Source organism: Alexandromys fortis, unplaced genomic scaffold (assembly GCF_014885135.2).
Source record: "Alexandromys fortis isolate MF-2015 unplaced genomic scaffold, M_Fortis_MF-2015_v1.1 scaffold_283, whole genome shotgun sequence".
Taxonomy (NCBI): Eukaryota; Metazoa; Chordata; class Mammalia; order Rodentia; family Cricetidae; genus Alexandromys; species Alexandromys fortis.
Window position 1 is genome coordinate 943,018 of NW_026068164.1, and position 27,163 is coordinate 970,180.

Genomic DNA, 27,163 nt, shown 5'->3' on the forward strand with positions numbered 1-27,163 from the left:
ATACTAGCACCTCCAGGCAAAGGAGGAGGTGGGGGGACGCCAGGCAAAGGAGGGGGAGCTGGTATACTAGCACCTCCAGGCAGAGGAGGAGGTGGGGGGATGCCAGGCAAAGGAGGGGGAGCTGGTATACTAACACCTCCAGGCAAAGGAGGGGGAGCTGGTATACTAACACCTCCAGGCAAAGGAGGGGGAGCTGGTATACTAACACCTCCAGGCAAAGGAGGGGGAGGAGGTGGAAAGGTACCTCCAGGAAGAGGAGGTGGGGGTGGGGGAGGTGGAATAACAGTGCCAGGGTCACCAGGCAGAGGCGGGGCAGGGGGAACAGCAGCACTGCTAGAAACAGAAGGAGCAACAGCCACAGCAGAGAGAGAAGCCATTTCCTTCTTGGCATCTTCTAGCTCTTTTGACAGCTTGGCAACCTAAAGAAGCAACACAGAATTATTAGTACTTCTCACCCCACTTCAGTGACTACTAGAGCTGTAAGGACCTAGAAAAGCACTTAACCCAAAGTTCTGTTTAACCATAGATGGATTGAGAGGTCAGAGTACATGATTCTTCTCAAAGTCACACTGCTGCTACTTAGGAGTAGAGTAAAACTAGAACTCAGTTTAGTTTTAGGGTGCTAACTGAAGTATGTGCTATACAGCTAATCCCACAACTATACAAATGATCAAAACTACCGTCTGCATTTTTGTAATTGCAGAGAAAAGAAAGGTGTCACAGAAGCATAAACTAAGTTGGATGGGCAAATAAGCCAAGAGCTTACTGTTGACTCCCAAATGCATAGATCAGTTCTGGATTCTGCCATAAATAACTTTAATCTTTCTTTACAATCTTCTATATCTGTATCTAAATGTTTTGTCTTATAATACCATACTCCCAAAGCAAGACTAAAACCATTAAATGACTGTTAAAACACACCATCTACCTGATGATCCAGCTGCTCTTCCCTAGCACAGGGAACCAGCACAGCTGAGCTATGGAGGGCAGCTGCGGTCCTGCTCACACATTACCTCTCCGGTCAGCTTTGACACCTCCGCTTCTAGATCTTGTTTTTCTGTAGCAATCTGCTGCTTTTCAGAATCCAGTGCATTCTTTTCTCCTTGCAGATCCTGAAGTTTCTGCTCAAAGTCATTTTCCATCTTTTTCATTTCTACTTGTAACTCATGCCGGGCTGTTAACTCTGAGTCCAACTAAAGAAGAAAAAAAAAATCAGATTCCCAGCAATCTGTCTGTCATAGCCTCAGCTGTAAATGCAACAAAAACCTACAGTCACCAGGAAAGAGGGAACCTCAACTGAAGAATTTCTCAGATCAGACTGGCCTGTGGTCATGTCTGCATAGCCTTCTCCTAACTGCTACTGTGAATTGTGCCATCCCTAGGCAGGCAGACCTGGGATGTTTAAGAAAGGTAGCTGATCAAGTCAGTGGTAAGAGGCCTGGAAGCAGCAGTCCTCTAGTTTCTGCTTCAAGTTCCAGCCTTAGCTTCCCTGATGACAGACTATCAAGTGGAAGATGAAATAAACCCTTTCCTCTTCAAGTTGCTTTAGGTCCTGGTGTTGATCACAGCAACAGAAACCAAACTAGGATGCTGCCCATCCCAGTTAGAAACATAAGGGCTAGTTCCTGTAATTTACTATTCTGTCTCAACACCTACTCTATAGAGCTTACTGACCCATCTAAGTAATGCTTTGAAAAGAAGAGAACAGTATGATCTTGACTTTAAAATCAAAGCTAAAGGGAGGAGACATGAGATCATGTTCACAGTCTTCCTACTTAAATAGCCAGAAACCAAGTCAGCTAATCGAAGACTTGAAAGACCTTTAATCATGTCCTGGTTAGTTTTATGTCAACTTGATACAAGCTAGAGTCATCATAGAGAAGGGAGCCTCAATTGAGAAAATGCCCCTATAGCTAGGCAGTGGCATCACTCAGGAGGCAGAGGAAGACTGAGTTCGAGGCCAGTCTAGTTCAATGAGTGAGTTCCAGGACAGGACAGCCAAGGGTACAGAGAAACCCTGTCTCAAAAGTCAAAAGACCAAAAAAGAAAGAAAATTGAAAACAAAGAAAATGCCCCTGTAAAATTGGGCTGTAGGCAAGCCTGCGGGGCATTTTCTTAATTAGTGATTGATTTGGGAGGGCTCAGTCCAATGTGGGCCGGACCACCTCTGTAGGCTGGTGTTTCTGACTTAAGAAAGCATGAGCAAGTCATGTAAGTAGCACCCCTCCATGGCCTCCGCATCAGCTCCTGCCTCCAGGTTCCTGCCCCGGGTGAGCGCCTGCTCTCACTGCTTTTGATGATCAACTGTTATAGGGAACTGTGAGTGAAATAAATCTCTTCCTCCTCAAGTTGCTTTTGGTCATGGTGTTTCAACACAGCAATAGTGACCCTAACTAGACAAACCAGGACAGCTGCCTTGCACAATTCCAGCCACGGCAGAAATCCTTAATTACTACAGAAATAACAGGACTTGAGGCATATTCCACTTCCTACTGTCCTGGAGTAAGAGAAACACTTACATAGAGTATCATCTGTCTTTGCTGGCTTGCCTGGTGGCCCAAGAATATTGTGAGATCACCTCGAGCTTCTCATTTCACATCAGTACTCTGTCTCACTAACAGAAAGATTTCCCTCTAGGAACCTTTAGATTCTGAATGCTTTCAAAATATCATAGACAATATTGTCTCGCATGTCAAGAAACAATTATCTTCAAAGAAAAATATATACCCTAAACTTACGTGTGTATGTTTGTTTTGCACATATATGTATTTGTGGTTTACACTAGAGATTGAACCTAGGCTTTCTCACACGAAAAGCAAGCACTGATTCCCCCATACGCACCTTTTTTTCTAGCTCTGTAGCTTTGGCCTCAGATTTTTCCACCTTTGTTTTATCAATCATTTGATCTGAAAATAAAAAACAATTTGGTCTGAAAACAACTCAGTAAGTAAAGTTCTGTTTCCTCTGTGCCTCTGCTCCTAAGCCTCCAATATACTCAAAGGCAGTTGTCTATCCTTTTGTTGCTGTTATTCTTAATGTTCTACACTAGAACAAGAAAGGCAAATTTCAATTAAATACAATCTACACTTTCTCTTAGTTTTATTTATACAGTTGTTATACTTTTTGTGTGTATGTGAGTGCATGAGTGTATATGTACGGGTTGAGTGTAGGCATGTGTATGTAATAAGACATGTGAAAGTCAGATGACAACTATCAAGAGCGGCACTTGCCACCATAAGGAATCTGGGGCAAAACTCAGGTCCTCAGGCTTGCATGCAAGCACCTCTACTTACTGCCACCTTGCATGCCCTCAAGCTATGATTCCTAAGTGTGAGGTATAGCAATCACATGAAGGATGGCCAGTGTGACCTTTATGATTTTGAGACCAGCGGAGTCAGAAAACGCTGAAGTCTGCAAAAACCAGTATATAAGAAAGGGCAAGATTTTCAATTTGTGCAGAAATAAACTAAAGAGACCACATAATCCTAGCAAAAAGGGTATACTGAGAAAGAACAGAAATAGGGACAAGAATAATTTCATTGAAAGAAGAAAACAAAAGGCAGAAGCACTGAATGTTTTGATAAGTCAAGTAGGAAAGCTTGCTTACCAATCAATCCCTCAATATCAATCTGGAGGTGCCGGCACTTGAAGTCAGGATCAGTTCCATTCTTGTGCAGAACTATCTGAGAAATACATTCTTCAATCAATTTATAGTACTGTGGCCTATGAAAGAAACAAAACAGACTTACCAAAGTGAAATCAAAATGTAACTTCCAGAAGTATTCTGGATCAAGAAAAGCTAACTTCTTTGACAATAAAGAATTAAGGATAAGTATTCTGAAAAGAGCTTTGGTGAAGCTAAAAAGCATCACTGCTGTACTAGGGACTTCTCTTCTAGATCAGCTCTTCTTCTTCCTACTTCAGATACTCAACAGTTCTTATAGGCTGGGTTGTAGTTCAGTCATGTGGAAAACATGAATGTCAACATGAACACTCTCATGCACACACTTAAAAAGATTTATTTTTTATTGTGTGTATATCTGTGTATATGTACATGTATAAAAGTGCCCATGGAGGTCACAAGTGTCAGATGGAATTACAGGTGGTTTGTGAAGCTGATATGAGTGTTGGGAACTATTGGATCCTCCACAAGAACAGTATGCATGCTTAACATCTGAGCTATCTCTCATCCCCCAACAAACAGTCCTGTTTCTCTGTCAAACAGTCCTGGCTGTTCTGGAACGCACTTTGTAGATCCAGCTAGCCTTGAACTCAGAGATCTGCCTGCCGCTGCCTCCCGAGTTCTGGGATTAAAGGTGCGTGACATCACTGCCCTGTCCCAACATACTTTCTTAACATCTGCTTCCCAATGCCAGTATTTTCCCATTTAAATAAACAGTTAGGCTTGATTCGTATGATCCTCCTTGTCAGGCTACTGCTGATCTCTACATCCAGGCAACCAGAAAGAATTTTAGGTTGCCGTCTGTCTTTACTGTCATCCTTACCCCACTTACCCATTCCTTTCTAAGGGCGTTCCACACAATGACTATTCCAAAGAGGTGCCTTTCAACGGAACTAAAGCAGTTGTTATGTTGATCAAACAGCTGACAACTTCTTTTAGATTTGTGACTAATGAACCCCCACAATGTTTTTCCTTTCTTTTTAAACTTTCTAGAACAATCTTTGAATTTAAGGATGCTGCTTTTCCCCTCAGACTCAACATTTCCCACACGTATATAAGCTTACCTAGCCTCATAATCATTTCGAACCAGTAGGAGATGCTGCAGGATGGACAGGAAGTGTGGCTCTGCCTTTGAGTCTTTCACTGTGTTCAAAAGAATCTGGAAGATTTCACCAAAGTCAGTAGAAAGGACAGGCTAAGGAAATCAAACATTTAGAAGCTGTTTGACAGGTGGCTTGCTGAAAGATGCCACTTCCATTCTAACAACTGTTCCAAAAACATCTCTAGTTCCTTTAGCCAAGAGTGCTACTATCCATAGACAAAGGATCCCTAGGACTTAGCCTGAAAATCTACGACAGAAAATAAAAATAGAACCACCTCAAAGTTACCCGTGGCAGGTAATCAAATACGTAATAGAAATATTGTTTGTCGTCCAAAGAGTTCTACATAGCACCCATCTCAGTAAGTTACTGCGTTCTAAAAAACATACAGATTTGGATGGATGCTTTAAGATGGGAGGGCAATCTGGTTGCAACATCTGCTACTTTACTGTCAGGTTGATGGATGCTTTCAGGTTAAAAAGGTCACCTTTAATGGCTTTCCTGATCCATGATGGACAGCAATATAAAGACACCAGTTTTATTAAAAATAAATATATATATTTTTGAGACAGGGTCTCTCTATGTAGCCCTAGCTGTCCTGGAGCTTACTATACAGACCAGGCTGTCCTAAAAGTCAAGATCCCCTCCTAAGAGCTAGGAGACAAATTCAAGGCGTGTGCCACCACACTCAGTCTTATGCCCTATTCTCTAAGTCATCACTTGCCACAATACTCCATAATTCAGTCATCAGTCATAAAAGGATATTCCATCTCCATGCGAATGTCTTCTAGCCGTCCCTTCAGATCATACAAATCTTCATCCGCTTGTTCATCAAACACGGTTAGCTGTACTCTCATATCATCATTGTCAATCTCCCGAAGCTCCTAGCAATGATAGAAGAAGTCAGGGAACCCAAAAATTTCCTATGTGCCTAGAAATCCAAACATTTCAACCTGGTGTTTAAGTTGAAAACCAGAATCACCTCAGTGATGACCAGGGCTGTGCGAGCAGGGAGGAACAATCCAGACTTCTTAATGAAATGTTTTATCTTACCTGCAACACCTGATGCAGCCCCAAGCGCATTAGTTCACTTCGAATGTGAACTCGGAAGTCAAATTCTTCTGCAGGAGTGATGAGAGCATTGATCAGCTGTAGGCATCCCACCTGAAATAAGCAAATCCAGCTGCTATGTCAGCATTAAGCCTTATAAATAAGGATTCCACTATTTATATACATTCTGGAGCTCCATAAAAAGATACACAACAAAAACTATAGGAAAGAATTTTAACTAGAGCAACAAAACATTGTGGAGTGCAAGTCTAGAGTACTTAGTGAATGAATCCAAGGATCTAACAGAATATGTTCCTATAGAAAATTGCCCTTCCTCAGGTGCTAATGACTAATTTACTCCCCCAATATCACAAGGAGGAAAATAGTTATTTGTTTTTTAGAGAATAAAATCATTTTCTTCAGAAAAAAAACACTAAAATATAAAAGACATAGTTGAGAACCACTCTAGTATTTTTATTAAAAACTTTTAGTATTTTCAATTATGTGTGCATTAATGTGTGTGTGTGTGTGTGTACGCGAGCAGGTGAATGCACACATGAATACCAGTGTCAGAAACCTCTGGAGCTAGAGTTACAGACAGTTGTGAGCTGTCTGACAAGGGTGCTGGGAATTGAACTTGGTCTTCTGGAAGAGCAGTATATGCTCTTAACTGATGAGCCATCTCTCTAGGCCCCATAGAGTCTATTAAAAGGCCAAATGACACTAGACATGGTGATGTAGACCCATGAATCAGGAGGCAGGAAAATCACCAATATTTGCCCAGGCAATTATCACATGTTTAACTCCAGCACTTGGGAGGCAAAAAGATCAGCTATGTCTAGCCTGTACTATATAATGAGTTTGAGGCCAGCCCAGACTCTAACACAAAATAAAAAATTAAAAAGGGCTCCCAGGTTCAGTGGTCGTTCAGTAGTAGGGGGCTTGCCCAGTATAAGCAAAGCCCTGGTTCGATTTCCTGCACCACAGAAAAATAAAGGACAAATGAACTCTGGTCTTTCCATTTTGAATTCTATTCTATTCTGTTCTATTGTTGGCCCAGTTTTAAGAGTGTATCTACATACTTTGAGTGCAATGGAGGTCCCACTTTTTAATCCATCCAGCAGTGGCTGGAAGCGTTCAAGCTCATCCATTTCAGCTCTCTCTGTCATTGCCTCCAAAACTCGTTCATTCCTGTCCAAAATAAAAGAAAGTGAACTGCCCAGGTGCACTGACACAGATATGGATAGATCTGGCAGGGAATAAACCAATTAGGAAACAACACATTATTCTCTTAACACCCACAGCCACTAGAATTTGATAAAAAGGAATGGATTATCTTCTGAGAAAAAAAAATTTCCTAAAACCCTTCTTAGACTCCTACTCATGAATACAAAATTAAGACCTCTGAGCTATGAAATATAAATTACTCTGACTTTTTAAGGACCATTTAATATTAAGAGTACTAATCAATCTCTAAAAAACATTACATGTGGTCCACTTTTAGAATTTTCTGCTTGGAGTATCATGATGATAACAAAAAAGATTCTGTTTAAAGCACTGTGGATCTTCAGATACTCTACCTGCACTAAAATCCTAACATTCACTTCTGAGAAGAAATACGGCCTTACTACTAAGCTTCTAAACACCAAAAGGACACCAAAATAACTCAGTTTTCCTCTACGCTACAAGAAGATGGTAAGGGGGCTGGAGAGATGGCTCAGTGGTTAAGAGCACTGGCTGCTCTTCCAAAGGTCCTGAGTTCAATTCCCAGCAACCACATGGTGGCTCACAATCATCTGTAATGAGGTCTGGTGCCCTCTTCTGGCCTGCAGGGATACACACAGATAGAATATTGTATACATAATAAATAAATAAATAAATAAATAAATAAATAAATTTATTAAAAAAAAAAAAAAGATGGTAAAATGGAAAATGCACAAATAGCTCCAATCACATACATGTCGTCTGGCTGTGGTAGGATACAAAGAGCAGACAGCAGCTTAGCTGCATCAATCATCATATTGGGAACAGCAGGATCCATGGCTCTGACCAGCAGTAGGATTCCTTCTTCTGTGTCCAACATGGTTTTGATTCCAAACTGTTAAAGACAAGAACAAAGGAGCGAGGCTTAACGACAACACACACAAGCAAGGACATGTTAATCCTCTTAGAACCCTAGAATGTAGCCTCTTGGGATATAGTCATTGCAGATAAGATTAGCTAAATTACCATGAAGCCACACTGGAGTAAGGCAGGTTCTTAATCTGGTATGCCTGGTCCCTGTGTAAGGGAGAACTCTACATCCCAGACATGTACACACACAGTATCACAAGAACACCAAGTGGAAATAAGAATAATGCATCTATAAACCAGTGTCAGCGAGCTACTAGAGAGCAGAAGGAAAACACAGAACACATTCTCCCTCCCAGCCTCAGGAAGAATCCGTCCTGGCTGACAGAGGATCTTCCATCCTTCAGAACTGAGACCATGAATTTCTGTTGTTTAAGTCACTCACTTTGGAGACCCTAGAAACTAGCACAGGAATAGAGAATATATTCCCAATAATAGTTAAACAGAGAAGATTACAACAAAATAAACTTCCTAAGACACACAGCAAACTTTCACATTCCCAGGTGGTGGTAGCACACACCTCTAATCCCAGCGCTCGGGAGGCAGGCAGGGGGATCTCTGTGAGTTCGAGGCCAGCCTAGTCTACAAGAGCTAGTTCCAGGACAGACAGCAAAGCTACAGAGAAACCCTGTCTCAAAAAATAAAATAAAATAAAATAAATCCACATCTACACAGGGAGTTCCAGCATAGCCAGGACTGTATAGTGAGATCAGACATTGGCTTTACAAAAAAATAAGTTAGTAATGAATATTTTGGAAGAAATGGCATACTGGCATACACCTGCAATCCCAGCTCTTGGGAGGTGGAAGCAGAAGCAACAAGAGGTCAAACAAACTGAAGGGAAATTTGGACTTCTTGAGACTGGGATGAATGAATGTAGGAAAGAGGCAAGGAAATAACATTTCAAACAATAACTACAGGTCAAACAACAAGATCAGTAAAAAGACTGTAAAGTACAAGAACCCTTAGCCTACCCTCTGAAACAGAAATTAGAACTAGTGGGACGAATTCCGCGGAGGCTCACATACATTGCAGTAAAGTACAGTTACAGTATGGAGAGGAAAGGCAAAGCCTTGAGCCTCAGTTTCTTCTCCTTCTGGCAGACTACAAAGGAGAAATAGCGAAGATCTAGATGGCAGCTGTGGTCACTAGGGAAAACCTCACCTTGTTGTTCATGAAAGCTTTCAAGCAGCGGATGATCTCATGCTGGTTCCGGCTGTCGTAGTTTCTGCACACAGAAAACACAATCAGCAAAGTCCCTTTATTTTATAATACATCCTCTTTCCATATGATTGTTCAATCTTTCAAACAAAGACATCAGGAATACTTTCAACTAGCAGCTAAGCAGAATCTAACAGACAGTTATGAATGCAGCCCAGCATGTTCATAAATGACAGCATTATGTTGTCATGTCAAAAGGTAGTACAGCCCTACATCACAAAGCACTTGACCCAGAAACACTAACAAAATTATCAACTGGCTAATACACTTGTAATTTGAGAATTTAGTATTAAATTAAAAACCTGCCAATTTGGGATTGGGCATAACTCAATAGTACAACACTTGCCTAGCAAGTGCAAGGCCCTAAGTTTGAACCCCAACACTATTAAAACATGTGTTAAGTGTGCAAACAAAACTTCATCCCTTAACTCCCTTTAGGCAGCTAGGTACTAAATTCTTTTAGATACTCTCCTATCACTCTTTGCCAATACCGAAAAGGCTTTGTATCTGAGAAAGTACACACAGACCCAATCCCATGTACTGTTTGTCTGAAAAAAGACTCCAGAAGAATTGGGCACTTTGGATGGCAGCATAACAGCCTAAAATAGTTATGGTATTCAAGAATTTATCCCAATACTGAAGACTACTATAAAACTAAACCCAAACTAATAATGTATACTCCAAAAAAGACCTCCAAGTGTAATGTGACCCAGACCAGATCACAGTACAACTGAAGATGAAATCAGATACTCTTTCCAGACAGAAAAACAACTGGAGACTAATAATCTTTACTGTTATATATCTTTTCCCATCTATGCCCTCATCCTCTAATCTCTTCCACAAGAAACTTCATTTTCATCCAACAGCATATTCCCCCTAGTCCATGAATCTGAATTTAACTGTTGTTATTTCCTTAATGAACAGCCCACTCTGGCCCTCAACCTAGAAAATATAAAGACCCAAAATTCCTTACCCAGAAATCTCCTCTTTCTCATCATGGAGTCGTTTGAGAATATCCAGTAAGGAGGCTAGGCCCTCAGCACCAAATGTCTGCACCCAACTGTAAAAAAATAGATGAAAGGCAATGTAGTATCAATTTAAATCAATAAAGGCTATTTGCAAACTCTATCCTAGAAATCCTTTACCTCCCATCCAGACCTTTCTCATACTTCCCTACCTCCTTTGGTTGTGAACTTCGGCCTGAGTTTCTGGTACTGTTCCCTCAGAATTCTCACCTGACAGGGTTATTGTTGAGAGAGACTCGAAGGGACTCAAGGCAACTAAGCAGATGCATATCCCGCAAGCCTGACCTCAGCTCCTGAATGTACATCATGGCAGACCTAGAGCTTTCTTTCTGGTTCATGCCCTGGAAAGAGGCATATAGAGAGGTCAGGAAACACTGAGCCTAGACATAAGTCATTAGCTAATATTCATCACACAGTATAAAAATTAACAGGGCAGACACCCATTATACAAACTACCAAACTACATGAGATTCATAAATAGTTCATGAACTTCAAAATAAGTCTTGGAAAAAAGTATAGAAAGGTGGCAAGTCAAGACTTAAGAGTAAGTCAAGAGGAGGCTTATCTAACAGGATTAAGCAGAATTAATAGAGATATAGAATAGTCCATAAAATTAGCAGAATAAGCAGGTTTGGGGTAAGGATGCAGCCTCCTGTGAGCATCTGCCCTAGAGCTTACAGCTGAGGAAGCGTGCAAATACTGGGACACCATCTCCCTCTTGATGACAATGTCCTTCTCTCTCAAAGGCTGTTGCTTCTCCTCATTCAGGTTCATATCCACCTAGCAAAGGGAGGGAGCAGGGAGGCAGAGAGAAAAAAATAAAATTACCATGTAAGTTTTTGTTTTGTTTTGTTTTGTTTTTCTGGGACAGGGTCTTATGATGTAGCTCTTGCTGTCCAAGACCTCACTACGTAGACCAGGCTTGTCTTGAACTCACAGAATTCTCCCTGCCTCCTGTAAGTTTTCAGTGTTTAATATTTATTATACTTAGTAATGAGTTGACACCGTAAATCATTAGTGAACAAATATGTTTTCTTGATTCCTAGAAGTTTAAGTTGTGGTAACCAATAAAAATCCCTCAGGGATAAAATCTAATTAAGTGCAGTACACATACCACAGACACCATCCTTGGTATGAAGCCTGCATGCTGGCATACATGCTACCACTGAGCTCTGTCTTTAAACCACTGGACACTTTAAAATATATAGACTTCTGACAGTTTCCCTAGGAAACAATAAACTCTTGATACATTTTCTTTTGTATTACTGAGAGGAAACCATACATAATATTTTCTTCATTAAAGGCAGATCTTCATCTCTCCAGTACTGGAAAACTGCTGCCATTAAAAAAAAAAGAAGAAGAAGATCAACACCAACAAAATCTACCTGAACTTTCAGGCCTAATCATTTATACTGGTTATTGCAGAGTATCCACGCAAAGTGTCCTTGTTCTCACTAGACAGCAAAGTAAGTCACAACCATGCATAGCTCAAAACTAAACCGACTTCAGATAGTTTTTAAAGGCCTTCTATTTAGTAAGCTCTTTCCAAATTCCCCACTAAACAGAGGACCGAATGCAAATGATGCCTTTGTATTCCTCGGCTTTTTCTTTGTACAGAGGTCACTATAAATGCTTCCTCACTTCATCTTCTGACTTAGCCTCAAAGTGGTGACCACACTACCACAGGGCTTGGTCCAGCCACACTACATTTTTGTGGCTAGGGTATTGCCAGGCAGACATCCATTAACGAGGTAGTCAGTAAACAGATATTCCCAAGTTTAACTCACAGATTCTAATCCCATGGACTGCAATTTACATATTCAGTAGTTATTTCATGGGGTTAATATTAAAACATTTCACATTAAGCCTAAAATTCTTTATAGTAAACATCAATTAGGAGACCATTCGTTTAAAAACAACCACCACAGACAGACAAATGCCCATAACTGTGAGCTGGGCAGGCGACATCACTCAGAAGATGACTCACCAGCATCTGCTCAAAGAAGACTAGGATTTGCTCATCAGTGTATTCTTGCAATGGCTGCGCAGTGGGGTCATCTCCATACAGTGCAGAGGAGTTTCTGTGAGCAGAATTGGATTTTTCCTTCTCTTTCTTAATCCTCATGCTGGTAAATCTCTCCAGCTAAGAAAGAGAAAGAAGTATTAGCAGCGATCCACATTCCTCACCTAACAAACCAAACACCAAATAGCCAGCACTTTACCCTCTTACCCTGGCTTAGTATTTTTAGTTTATGCAGTCAAGATTTATACGGCATAAGAAGAAATCATTTTCCCTCAGATCTAACACAGCATACTGACTTTATTCTCATCTATAATAAAGTGTAAGAAACAGAAAATGCTGCATTAAGGTTTCAAACCTCTCTAGACTGGTGTAGTGGCATAAACCTTTAATCCCAGCACTCTAGAGGCAGAGCAGGTGGATCTCTTTGAGTTCAAGGCCAGCCTGGTCCACAGAGTTAGTTCCAGGACAGTAAGTTCGAGGCTAACCTGGGTTTACAATAAGGGACCCTATTTGATGAAGGGAGAGGCAGCAATAAGCTTCAGTACCATCAGCTCAATCCACTGAAAATATCTGTAACTGTATGCAAAAAAAAGCACTGTGGGGCTTCAAATGGTGTAAGTGGCATCTAGAATGCAGGATGAATTCTAGCTAAAACTGCCCAACTGTGGAAGTTTAAAAAAAAAAACCAAAGAAAGCATGCAATGGGTTAAACAAAGTGAGAAAAGACCTGGGGTGTTCTGACACTAGAACGTTACAAGTTAAAGTTACAGAAACTGCGCATGTTAAGAGAAGAGAGAGCGAGCCAGAACATGCACATGCTCCATACACATTTCCTTACCTCATCTGCCATGAGCCGCTTCAAAGTCTAGGAAACAGAGAAAAAAAGGAGGGAGAAGAAAAGAGATCAGTGAAATATCAAGGAACTCCCAAACATCAGAACGGTTGAAGGGAGAAAGGAAAAGAAAATAAACAGAAAGGCCCTAAGCTACCTTCCACACACTAACAGATTTCTGCACAGACTCTGGGAAGGGGCAAGAGAAGTTATAACAACTTGGGGTGGGGGAGTAGAGAACTGAATAGATTCTAAAACCAGTGACCAACCACCTTATGAAAAGTGCTCCAGGCCGGGCAATGGTGGCACACGCCTTTAATCCCAGCACTCGGAGGCAGAGGCAGGTGGATATCTGTGAGTTCGAGACCAGCCTGGTCTACAGGGCTAGTTCCAGGACAGGCTCCAAAGCCACAGAGAAACCCTGTCTCAAAAAAAAAAAAAAAAAAAAAAAAAAAGGTGCTCCATTTCATTAGTAAACAACACAAAATAAAACCACGCTCAAGTCTGGCCTAGTGGTACAAGTCCTAGCTACTTAGTAGGCTAAGGCAGGGTACCATGAGTTCAAAATCTGTGTGGGGCTAGCAAGTGAATCCAACGCAGGCCAAGAAACATAGTAAGATTCTTTCAAAATTTTAAAAGAGAGGTAAGGATGGGTTAAAAACTCAGTGGTGGAGTCCTTGCCTAGCATGCAAAACCCTAGGTTTGATTCCAAGTATCACAAATAGACAGATGAAAATTGTAATAATGAAGTTATCAGCTCATGTTCTCAAGGCTGACAGAAACACAGCTCGTATGTAAGATTCTGGGTCTGATCCCTACCTTTTTTATCTGTCTAACTGTAGAGGAACAATTGCTCTCTCATACTTTGCTGGTGTTAGCACAAATCACTGGGCTAACACTACCAAATAAAATTAAATGCACATACATTATTATTCAACACAGCAATATAAGCATCTGCCCTGTGAAGTGTACACTTAAATAACAAGTGCATACACAGACATTGCAATATGTGAAACAGGAAGTTTCAATAGCCAGCAAGATGACATCAATCCAAATCATATTACTTGGAATGTAAGATTATAAAAGGCACAAGACCTAAAATTTGTCCAGCCTATAAGATGAGTTGGGGTAAAGACAGCACAAAAATTATGGGAGTGACTGACTAATGACTGTCACAGCTGGAGACCCATACCCTGAGAGGGAACTCACCCAAGGGCTAGGACCCAGAGGCAGGATACCCCAGAGATACAGGACAGAACCAAACACGAAAGGGAAAAGAAAAAAATCAACGAAATGATTCATGATCCTCTGCTATACTCATAAATTGGTGCCTAGCCCAACTGTCATCAGAGAGCTTCACCCAGCAACTGATGAAAACAGATGCAGAGACCCAAAGCCAAACATCAATGACAGATCTCACTGAATCAATGCTGCAGAAGAAGGGGAGATAGGATTATAGAGTCAGTGGTGTCAAGGGTTCCCAAGAAACCCCACAGAATCAACTAACCTGGGCTCATAAGGGCTCAAAGAGACTTAACCGACAACCACAGCTTCTGCATGAAACTGACTTAGGCCCAAGTTACAGTAGTATAACTTGGTCTTTGTGTGAGACTCCCAACAGTGAGAGCAGGGGCTATCTCTGACTGTGTTGCCAGCTTTTGGGACTCATTCCTCCTCCAGGATTGCCTCATCCAGCCTTAACAGAAGAGGGGCACCTAGTCTCACTGAAACTTGATATATCTTGGACTGGCTGATATCCAATCCCCCCCTTCTACCCTCTCCTATGGAACAGTGGAGGAGGAATGGCTGGGGTCAGGGTGGAGGAGAAACTGGTGAGAGGGGAGGGAGGGAAAACTTTGACTGGAATGTAAAAACAAAATAAATCAATAACAAAAAAGTGTCGGGTGTGGTGGCACACACCTTTAATCCCAACACTTTCAGAGTTTGAGGCCAGCCTGGTCTACAGAGCACAGCCGGGTTTCAAGAAACCCTGTCTTGAAAAAAAAAAAAAAAAGTAAAAAATTATAAAAGGCATGATTATCTCAAATGCCCAACAATGATTAACTGTGACAACTATAGGTTATAACCAAGAACAAAAAGGTGTTTAGAGTGTTTATGATTTCCTATTTCTTGACATGGACAGTAACTATATAGGTGTTAAGTTTATATTGCTCAACGTTTTCTATTTTCTTTTGCGTGTAATCACACACAAACACACAGGTACTTTAAAGTTTGAATGCTTTAAGTCTAGGAAGATGGGACGTTTTCTTCACTCTATTCAACTTGAACCATATTTTTGCTGTTGGTCTTGTTAACATCCATGAAAAGCTAGGGTAAATGCCTCTTGACTAATTTAATGAAAAAAACCAGTTGTCTTCACCACAGAGCTATTTATCTAGTCTCCTGATGACAGACGATCCACACCACTCTGATCCTCACAATCACACATCAATTCAGTTAAGTCCACAGTAAATTAAGAATATTCACTCTGCCCTCCCGGGCCCAGAAGAGGTCAAGTTTCCAGTGGCTGAGTACGAATCACTTGTCTGAGAACATGGGAACCTTTGCTCAGCACCCACAGAACTTCATGTGTACTGTTTATTGGGAGTACAGACAAGAGGATGGCAAAGCACTACCCAAGAAGAATACAAAACATTTCGTTATTTTGTATCCCGAAGTCATCTGACACACAGAGATGGTTGTCAAACACACCTGTAACTCCAGCATTCCAGAAGCTAAGACGGAAGGACTCAAAGCTCAAAGCAGCCAGGGTTACACAGCAGGTTCAAGACCAACCTGAGCTTACATAGAAAGGGTTCCTGTCTGACAAGGGTGGGCAACAACAATAAGCTGCAGCTTCACAGGGTCAACACACTGAAATTAACAGTAACTGTGGGCATGCACTGTAGGACTTAAGTGATGTAAGTGGCATCTAGAAACAAGACACAAAGGGGATGCAACTTTCCTGCAGCTTAAGTTGTCATAGCCAAGATTCAGCTTATCTCAACATTGACCCCCAAATTAAAAATGTTTAAAAAACAAAAAAAAAAAAAACAAAAACAAGAAACAGTCAAGGAACTCTAGGGTGAATGTGCTATAGTAACAGAACCAGGATCTAGACAATCCACAGCAGTGGGTTAAGTTAAAGGAAAAGGAACTAGCACCTTGTTCTTTCTGTGTACAGACGCTGGGTTCATCTCTTCCATCCACTTCCATTACCCTGGGTCCCTGCTTGTTCCACTGCAATGGTCTCTTAAACTACCAGGTACCTTCCGTTGTCTGCCCAACGCCATATCCATTCTCCAGATTAGATCCGAGAATACTCTTTCTAAAGCTGGGTGTGATGCACACCTGTAGTCCCAGCACTGGAGAGAAGATGAGAGGATAAGGGATTCAAAGTCATCCTCGGCTACAGAGTAAGTCTCACCAGTCTGGGCTACAAGAGACTGTCTGTCTCCAAAACAAACAAATTCATTGCCTTCAACTTAAAATCCAAACTCCTTACCATGGTATATAACTCTGCTACTCCTTCCCCCAAGGCTTGCGACTGAACAAATCCTCTTCCCTCAAAGCTTATTCTTTGGCCATGCTGACCTAGCTGCAGGCCCCAACAGCTCGCACGGCCTCACCATCCCAGCCTTTCCCTAGACTGCGGCCTCCCTCAGCCTACACTGTACTTTTCAAGCTAACTCACTCCAGCAGGCTTGGCAGGATGATTGCTTCTCTTGGATAGGTGCCTTTCCTGGTGTTTCCAAAATAATAACTACCTGTCTGACTCATAGTACTGAGAGTGGGCTACAATTTTCTTTAGGTTGCCTGCTCTACTTCTTCCAGACTAAAAGGTTCCTTGAGTGTAGAGCCAGGGACCTAAAGAGCCAATCCTTGGAAAGCCCTCAGCATCCATTCCACCTCTTCATTCTATCACTGAAGAAGCCAACACCAGACAGACAGAGTGAATCATCAGTCACACAGTCAGAAGTCTTCAGACCCTAACGTGCCCAGATCTGTGCTCTCCACATTCTTCTGCTTTATTCCCACTTCATTAGCAGTAATTCTGCCATAGATAAGCAAGCATACACAAACTCGGCAAAGAAAGAAATGCCCATTTCCCTTGCTTTCCTGGAGCATCATTAGAAATGTATCTGAACCTTAAAAATAGTTTTTGGAGGCTTAGGATGTGCTCATTTGGTAGAGTGCTTGCCAAGCGTGTTGGAGGGTTCTGGGTTTGCTCTCAACACCACATAAATCTCACACATTGATGCACATCTATAATGGAGAGATGAAGGCAAAGAATCAGTTCAACATCGTCCTTGGCTACATAGCGAGATCAAAGAAAGAGGGAGATATGAGACCATGTTTCAAAAAATATATACTAAAACAAATATAAACAAAATAAAATAATCCACGTTTCAGTGTTCAACTTGGATTAAGGATCACAGAAGTAAACCATGCAGAAAAGCTGCAGTTCCCAAGAAAGTCCAACAGAGGGCAGCAACACCCAACAAAGCAAATAACAGCACAGACCAAATTCTATTTCTGAACCCAATAAAATACCCAAACAAACAGCAAGCTCAGCTATTGAAATGGAAACCTGTTACTACGAGCTACTGAGAACATGGCTTACTCACTCAATGATGCATGTTTTCTCTTACAGATTCTATACACAGCGCTTGAAAAGGCTTTGTTTAATATTTGTTTAAATTGGTTTTTTTTTTTCTTCTTTCGGTTTTTTGAGACAGGATTTCTCTCTGTAGCTTTGGAGTCTGTCCTAGAACTCACTCTGTAGACCGAGTTGATCTCAAACTCACAGAGATCTGCCTGCCTCTGCCTCCCAAGTGCTGGGATTAAAGGCATGTGCCACCACCGCCCAGCTTTAGTTTTAATTTTTTATATATTATTTGTATGTGTAAAAGTCTGCATGTACAGATGTGCATGTGTGTGCCTGGTGTCCAGAAGGACAGAAAAGGCATTAGACTCTGTGGAACTGGAGTTATAAGCACTTGGGAGCCTCTGGATGGGTACTAGGAACTGAATGACCCCCTCCAAGTGCTTTACTGCTGAGCCGTGCCTAGAGTACCCACCCAAATCATTGGGTTTTTTTATTTTTTTATTTTTATGGAGTCCGTGATGAAGATAAGGACATTTCTAGATCACGAGAAGTGAAAGAATCAAAAACAATGTACTCCAAAGAGACAATGCTACTCAAGGTACACTTGTGCCTGGTGCCTTGATGTCCCTCCATCTTTTAAGACTCTGATCATCTACAAGCTCTCAGTGCATCTACTCAGCATCTTCCATGATCTGCAAATCCTCACGGTCCTCACCTGAGTGATACAGCATACTCGCTGTCTCTTCAATGGAATGCACTACATACTACCACTCAGACCTTCAACCACAAAAACAGAGGATGAAAGAAACATAAACACTGATATAAAATCTTAAAATAGCAAAGCAGATCTGGTTCATGAAAAGATTAATAACTTCTAGGTAAAAGATAATAAGATGGCTAGGCGATGATGATGCATGTTGATCTCTGAGTGCAAGGCCAGCCGAGTCTAGAAAATGAGTTCCAGGACAGCCATGGCTCTACAGAGAAATACTATCTCAAAAACAAAACAAAACAAAAAAAAGGAAGGAAGGGAAGGGAAAGGAAGGGAAGAGAAGGAAAGAACAGGAGGGAGAGAGGAAGGGAGGGAGAGAGGGAGGGAGGGGTTTACCTAGGAGTAGGAGAAGCTACTCCAGTAGTTGAATCCCTAGGTACCCCACAAACAATCCAGCCTCACAGTGCCACTGGAAAACTACCCACCAGCAACAATCTGCAAGTTTATTCTCAGGAAAGGGTAAAGAGACGGCCTCTAGACTGGAAGTACTGTTGTGGCAAACACTCAGTAAGTTTCCCCTACAATTCTCAGGAGGCTGGAACACTCTTCTCTGAGGTGGAGGTCCTAAAGCTACTGATCTAGTCTAAGATCACCCAGAGCACCACTGCCCAAAACAGGAGACATAATGAACAATTACAAATTTTAACCCAAAAAGTAAACACTTTAGTGTTACTATGTTTAGAGTACCTGAAGCTCTATGCCTACCTTTCCATTTGTTTATGGACTCTAAATACAGATTAAACATCTCCTGACGAAATTTAGCAACTGCCCCAGAAATACGGAGCTTCTTCAAATTGATAAAGTATCTACCAAAAACCAAACACCACAAACAATGAAGAAATTCAACATGACATTTCAAACATAAAACTGTTCCTACCAGCACTGCCTAAAATAAACTCCCTAGGTATAAATCTAACAAAGTATGTACAAGATCTAAAGGCATAAAATCAAAGAAATAGACAAATAAAGGATGTTCCATACTCATGAACAGAAGATTTGATTACTTTATGATCAATTTCTCCAAATTTAATCTACGGATTAAAACAACCCTAATTGTCAGGCGGTGGTGCATGCCTTTAATCCTAGTACTTGGGAGGCAGAGACAGGGGAATCTCCATGAGTTCGAGGCCAGCCTGGACTACAGATCCTGTTCCACAACAGCCAGGGCTACACAGAGAAACCCTGTCTCAAAGCACCACCCCCCAAAAAAAACCAAACTCAACAAAATCTCAAATTATTTTGTGATTAACAACAAATTTATTCTAATGTTTGTAAGACATCTACATTTAAAAAATATAAACAAAGATCTTATGCCAAAATAAGACTCAAATTGGGAATGATGGTACACACTTGTAATCTCAACTAGACTAAAGAGGCTAGGGGTTGTGAGTCTGAAGTTCACCTAGGCTACAAGAGTGGGAGACTATCAAAAACTAAACAAACAGGGATGAGGAGGTGACTCATGAATAAAGACTTATGACCTGGGTTCAATCCCCAGAACCCAGAGAGTAGAAAAATTCAACTCCTGACTAACATGTGCACATGCACACACACACATACACATACACACACACACACACACTTCATTCATTTAAAAATGAAAGGAAAAAGGAAGCAAACAACTATAAAAACTACAATGTACTCTGTTATGGACTGAACTTTTAAGTCCTCACCCCCAAAGGCTTCTACTTTGAGCCCCAGTTGGTAGTAGCATTTTGGACGGTTGTAGAACCTTAGAAGGTGGGGTCTAGGTGAGGGGGAATGGTCACTGGGGGGAGGTTCCTTGAAGTACATTATTCCTAACAGCTTGTTTCACCCCCTACTTTGTGGTAAACCATGAAGTGAACAGCTCTCATCTGTTACATGTTTCTACTGCCATGATGGTCTGCACAAGAATATGCTGCCAAGCAACCATGGACTGAACCTTCCTGAGCCATAACAGATTCAAGCTGGTGTGACAGCAAATGCCTACAATCTCACAGAACAAGGCAGAGAGTTCAGAGTTCCTTCTAAAGTGTTTTCTATTTGACACTTTGGTAACAGAGACAGTACCTAACATATGCCTGGATGCTAAGACAACAATGAAATGGCCTGTCACACTGCACTGAAGAGACAGACTCCCTCCAAACGGAGAACAGCCGCAGAGGTATATTTAGATGTAAAGTGCAAAAATTTTAATGACAAAGGACAATTAATAGGCTTTACTACTTTTCTGTCCTAAGAGCAGAATGAACAACTTTAAAATAAATTCAAGTCATTTTTATTCTTTTTCACTTTTTTAAAGATTTATTTATTATATATACAACGTTCTGCCTGCATGCATATATGCATACCTGCACACAAGAGGGCACCAGATCTCATTATAGATGGTTGAGAGTCACCACGTGGTTGCTGGGAATTGAACTCAGGACCTTCGGAAGATCACTCAGTGCTCTTAACCTCTGAGCCATCTCTCCAGCCCCCCCACCATTCTTTTTTCAAATGAGAAATAACCACCCTTTATTGGCTCCTCTTACTTTGACATTCTCTACATTGTGTCTGATAGTGACAAAGTATAAAAGCAAACGCATCTGATATTTGCTGCTTAAGTGTAAATATTTGTAAGTTAAGGGCTATTTTTTTTATTAAAAGCATATTCTAGAAGATGGATATCACACTGTATATTTATAATTCCACACTCTGGAGACTATGGCAAGGGAATGGGAATTTTGAGGCCAGTAAGACCCTGTGTCAAAACAAAAATAAACTCTAATCCAGAAACTGGTAATATCAAATGATATGTTTGAATTTTCTTGATTTTTCTTTATTTATATGTATGAGTATTTTGCCTGCATATATGTCTGTGTATCACATGCATACTTAGTAGCTGTGAAGGTCAGAAGAGGTCATCAGATACACTAGAACTGGAATGACAACAGGCTGTTAGCCTCCATGTGGGTGCTGGTAATCGAACCCAAGTCCTCTGGAAGAGCAGTTATCATTTTTAACAACTGAGCCAGCTCTTCAGCCCCTCAATGATTATTTCTTTAGAAATAAGTTAGAATTAAATTAAGTATTCTTTACACAATTATGAATCACTCCTCAAATTATGAGAGGCTCATTGTTCATCTTTTAATCTTTAGAACCTACATTTTAAGTATTTTCTCTAAAATAATGTTATACAGCTAACATACATACATGTTATGCACCAAAAGTTAAAAAAATATTCCTATGAAATATTGTTTTTTGTTTTTTTTTGAGACAGGTTCTCATTGTACAGCCTTGGCTGGCCTGGAATCCATTATGTAGAGCAGAATGGCTTCAACTCATCTACCTGCCTCCCAAATGCTAGAATTAAATAAAGCATGTGTCACTATGCCCTATGTGTGGACATACTGATATACCACAGTGGGCATTTCATAGTTTATATGTAGAGAAGTAAGAGTTTATTTATGCCCATACTGGGAAACTCTTAAAAATATTTATGGCTCAATGGTTAACAGTGTACACTGCTCTTACACAGCCCCCGATACCGTAAAGCTGTTTGGAATTTCTAAAAATTGGTTTAAATTTAGTTAAAAATAAGATAGTTGCAATGCAGTTTGGAGACTAATATTCTAAATAATACACTTAAAATTAAAACTATTAAATAAGTCAGTGCTCAATTTGTTATGATTTGAACTATTCTGGGCTCTGGGGTCTTGCTGGTAACCTGCCCCTACTCTAACTATAGGGCTCAGAAGATAAGAGCACTTGCTGCTCTTCTAGAGGTTCTGAGTTCTGCTCCCAGCACCCATGCAGCAGCTCAGATGTCTGTAGCTTCAATTTTAAGAGATCCAATCCAAAAAAGGTTATTAACTACCTGTTTACTCTCAAAGTCTCTTCAAAGAAGCTGATATTGACTTTCAATAAAATTACTGGATATGTGCCTCCCAGCAAAAATGCTCTTTTTAAATTACTGCTCTACAAACGACAATGCGAAGACACAATTATACTAGTAGAAAATACGCATGGAAGACAAATCTAATAAAAATCTATTACCTAAAACATACCAACAACTCAAGACTCAACAATAGAGCCAGTTTACCAACCCATGAAAGACACACATTTAACACCAACAAAAAAGCTCATAAGAAGCTGCTCTACAGCCTACGTCATCAGGGACACCCAAATCCCAAAATACAACTATAAGCCTCTGGAAATGGCCAAGAGGCAGAACCTTATTGCACCCTAATGCTGTGTGGCTGCGGAACACCACCCAACAAAGCTCCTTGGTGTGTGGTGGTTTTTGTTTGTTTTGTTTTAGAAAGATTGTTACATAAATCAGGCTAAGGTCAAACTCAGGCTAATTCTCCTGTCTCTGTCTCTTGAGTACGGGGGATTATAGGTATGCACTACCATGACTGGTTTTCCTTGATATTTATTTGAAAAACTTATGTCTACACAAAAACTTGTATACAAATTTTCATAATAATTGCTAAAACATGGTAAAAAAAAAAACAAGATTATTTTTATTTATGTTTTTGTGTTTGTATGTGTAGTTGCCCCAGGGGCAAGAAGAGGACAGCAAATCGCTAGGAACTGGAATTATAGGCAGTGATGAGCTGCCTGACAAGGGTGCTGGGAACTGAACAGAGATCTCTTTAGTAAGTAAAGGAATAAACTTCAATACATAAAAGCCTATGGAAGCTGAGAAGACAGTTCAGTTGGTCATAAGGACCAGAGTCTGACTGTTAGTACCTATGTTAAAAACAAACAAAACAAGCTAGGTGTGATGGCTGGCTCTTATAAACCAGCCAGGAAGGCAGAGGCAGGAAGGACCGCTGGGACTCCTTTACTAAGACAACCAGTTAAGCCAACTTAATGAGAGACCCTTTCTCAAAAAAAGATGGATGGACCCTGAGGAATGACACCCAAGGTTGTCCTGTAGTATGTGCATAGTTGTATGCTTACATACACACGTCAGAGCACATGTGTGCACCATAAGAGTACAATTCAGACAAGTCAAGAACCTGGGCCAGGGTTAGACATATATTGTCAATTTCAAAAGCCAGGACAGAAACAGATGTTGATGATGACAGTCTTTAAAAGTCTGATGCAATTTTCATCATTCCGTTGTATTTTGCTTGCTGTTTTGCTTTTTTGAGACAGAGTCTTTTTTTAGTGGGTTTTTGTTTGTTTGTTTGTTTGTTTTGCTTTTCGAGACAGGGTTTCTCTGTAGCTTTTGGTTCCTGTCCTGGAACTAGCTCTTATAGACCAGGCTGGCCTCAAACTCACAGAGATCCTCCTGCCTCTGCCTCCCGAGTGCTGGGATTAAAGGCATGTGCCACCATCACCCAACGAGACAGAGTCTCAATAGATGTCCAGGTAGCTCACTTTGTAGTTCAGCCTGATCTTGGAACTTATAGTCTTCCTGCCTCTTCGGTCAATGGAGTGCTGGGATTACAGACAAATGTCACCACAAATGGCTTCATTGCTCCATTACAGCTGGTTACTCTCTATGCCTGGCATAGAACAAATATTCTTGGGGCTTCTTTGACCTCTCAGCTCTGCTAAAGTTCCTGTTTATTGTTATTTCAAGTCTTTCACTTGGTTTGTTCCTTTGTTTTGATGGAGCATATCCTAGAACAGCTTCCTGAAAACATGGGGATAAACTTTTTAAAGCTAAAATATGTAACAATGTCTATTTTGAAGCTGTATTTGATTAACTGTTGTGTTTGGGTAGGGATTTGTAGGTTGAAAATTGCTTTTCCTCGGGTTTTTAAAGGGCCATTATAGTCAGGAAATGTGGGGTTGCTCTGGCTCCCGCATACTATCCATTTTCATCCTTCTGGTCAATTCTGTAGGATTTTCTTATGGATGTTTTGAAATTTAACCATGTTGGGTCTTTGTGCATTCTATTTTTATCCTCGCTTTCAGTGCTGGGAAATTTATTTTATTTCCTTGGTAACTTGTTCTTCTGTTTGTTGTTTTTCTCTTATTTGGATACTGGGTTTCCCATATTCTGAGCCTTGTTTGTACTTTCTTTTCTATTTAACTACACTCTTGTTATACTTGGGAGGGGGTGATTTTTTCCAATTCTTCAGCCTTTTTCTTCAGCTTTCATACTTTCTTCCTTTTATAATTTTTCATTAGAAACAGGATTTCTCTTTGAGTACTGGAACACACTCTGTAAACCAGGCTGGTCTCGAATTCACAGAGATCTGCCTGCCTCTGCCTCCCAAGTGCCGGGATCAAAGGTGTGTGCCACCACCTCCTGGCTAACTTTTATATTTTCAATTCCTAAAGATCCTTTTGCTTTTGAATTTTTCTCTAGTAGATATTAATTTCTGTTTTTAAAACCTTCCCCTCTATATAGCAATTTACTTCTACTTTCTCCTGTTAGGAAATGTCCTCAGATGTCTGACAATCGTATGTTGTCTGCTCATCGAAAGCAAGGGTCTAAACAACTGTTAGAAACTCTGGATGCATGGACTGTTGAATATTATTGTTGTTTGTTTTGGGTTTTCGGCTTTTATTGTTTGCTTGTTTTTGGATTCAGGGTTTCACTATGTAGCCTTGGCTGTCCAGGAACTTGCTCGGTAAACCAGGCTGGCCTTGAACTCAGATTTCCCGCCTTTGTCTCCTGAATGCTGGGATCAAAAGTGTATGCCACCACCACCCAGCCATCATTATTATCATGTCTACAAGATGTGTATGCACAGGCATACAGTGCACATTTGACGCTCAGAGGACAACTTCGTCAGTTTTCTCCTTTCACTTCTGCATGAGTTCCAGGGATCAAACTCAAGGTGCCAATCTTGACTAGCAGGCACCTTCACTTGCTGAGGCATGCAACCTGCCCTTGTTGTATGTGCTACTGTAGGGCACACTTGTTTCATATACATATTTTCAAGGACCACCACCAGAATCTCTACAGAACGTTCCTATATGCCCCTGTCCCAGCAGCTGCACAGTTTCCCTCTTTACTAACATTCTATGACACATTTGCTATAATTAATGACCCTTCACTGAGATACCATAATCATCCAAAGATCATAATTTACTCTACAGATCACTCTTGGTATTTTATGGTTTATGGGTTTGAGCAAATACACCTAGAATAACCATTTCATTGCTATGACAGTTCTGTCGACTGAGCCTTTCCATCCCCTTCCTCCTCAAGTCACTGGCCTTTTTCTGTCTTCATGGTTGGCCCTCTCTAAAATGCCATTTAGTTGGTACCTTCTTTCACTTAGTAGTACAGACTTAAGGTTCTTCTATGTCTTCCTATCTTGATCATTTCATTTTAACACTGAATGATATTCCATTGTCAAGTGTGTGTGTGTGTTCTGCTCTCCTGTCTTTTGTTTTCATATCTGAACTGTCAAAAACACTCACTCCATCCCACAGAATTTTCTTTCTGCCCTGATTTATTCAAGAAAGCTAATGCTGGTCATGGGGAGCTCAGGCACACAAATCTACAACAGCATACTTCCCTAAGCATATTCCAGCTGATGTCTAAGGAGTTGGCTTTTACTGCAATCTTTCAAAATGCTCACCTATTTACCAGGCCCCCCTGACCTGCTGGTTCCCTGATATCCTTCTCAGATCTTTAGATTCTGACAATCTAAAGTTGAGTTATGCCTTCAAGATACTATGCAGTGTATCTCCTGGGGTCTCCCACCAACAGTCTAGATTTTTACTTGTTACTCAATTTTCATAATATTCCATTTATATGCAAATAATTATTAATAAAAGTACAGCACTTATTCTACAAAACTCTTGACAGAACTGAATGAGTAGATAAATGTTTTCAGGTCATTAGCTGGTTAAGAAAAAGCTTAAGAGAATTGTATTTACTAAAAGAAGCTTTATCTTCTCTGAAAAATCTGTTTCATCAAGCCTTATTACATCAACATGAATTGACCACTGTGTACTGCATCAACAGTAACACCACAGAATACAATTGACAACATACTGCAATGCAATAACCATCAATCAAAATAGAAATGAAAACCTGCTCTCTTCCTCCCCTCTTCCAGAGAGTAATTCAGTTCCTGATTCAGTCACCACATACTAATGCATTATGTGGTAAGATAAATCTTTTGGCTACCATCTACAAGAAATCAGAAACTTCCTTGGGGCTAGAGAGGTGGCTCAATTAAGAACGCTTACTGAGGTCCTTCTACTGGACCTCAGTCTGGTTCCTAGAACCCATATTTAGGTGTTCATAACCACCTATAACTCCAGTTTGAGATCCAATACCTCTGGTCTCTGTGGGCACCTGCACACACATTATGCACATAAAACCACACAGGGACATACACATATACATAAAAATAAACAAATCTTTAAAAAAGAAATTAGACAGTAGACAATTTATTCTTTATAAGGAAACAGAACAGAAACTGTCAAAGGCAAGCCTTGTAAGGCCCCATAAGGCCAAACTAATTAAACTAAATGACTTTAAAGAGTCTGAAATAAACCCCGATAACTATTTACATAATAAATATAAATTAACTTTAATACTACTTTTGCATCCTGCATTTGTTATTGTGGTGACTTTATGTACGATTACTTTAGTTTTTAAGATTTTATTTTTAATTATGTGTATGTGTGTCCACGTCTTTGTGGGTACACACAAATGAGTACAGGGCCCACAGAGGCCTCAGAGCCGGAGGTATAGATGGTTATAAGCCCCATGAGGTGGGTACTGGGAACTAAATGGGTCCTCTGCAAGAGTAGATGGGCCATCTCT

The 27,163-nt window shown here is 40.6% G+C and overlaps 1 protein-coding gene across 1 annotated transcript in view; it reads right to left on the minus strand.

The window, feature by feature from the left end:
- The window catches only part of Diaph1 (diaphanous related formin 1), a 95,409-nt gene that overhangs the window by 51,326 nt on the left and 16,920 nt on the right, over positions 1 to 27,163 (minus strand). The window contains exons 2-15 of the mRNA XM_050127947.1: positions 12,196 to 12,351; positions 10,887 to 10,988; positions 10,419 to 10,549; positions 10,157 to 10,243; positions 9,127 to 9,190; positions 7,791 to 7,930; positions 6,915 to 7,023; positions 5,836 to 5,946; positions 5,548 to 5,666; positions 4,747 to 4,863; positions 3,608 to 3,723; positions 2,842 to 2,906; positions 1,014 to 1,193; positions 1 to 419 (exon numbers count right to left, since the gene is read on the minus strand). The exon at positions 1 to 419 is cut by the window's left edge and continues 286 nt beyond it. Coding sequence (XP_049983904.1) covers positions 1 to 419; positions 1,014 to 1,193; positions 2,842 to 2,906; positions 3,608 to 3,723; positions 4,747 to 4,863; positions 5,548 to 5,666; positions 5,836 to 5,946; positions 6,915 to 7,023; positions 7,791 to 7,930; positions 9,127 to 9,190; positions 10,157 to 10,243; positions 10,419 to 10,549; positions 10,887 to 10,988; positions 12,196 to 12,351 — 1,916 coding nt within the window. The remainder of the gene's footprint in view (positions 420 to 1,013; positions 1,194 to 2,841; positions 2,907 to 3,607; positions 3,724 to 4,746; positions 4,864 to 5,547; positions 5,667 to 5,835; positions 5,947 to 6,914; positions 7,024 to 7,790; positions 7,931 to 9,126; positions 9,191 to 10,156; positions 10,244 to 10,418; positions 10,550 to 10,886; positions 10,989 to 12,195; positions 12,352 to 27,163) is intronic.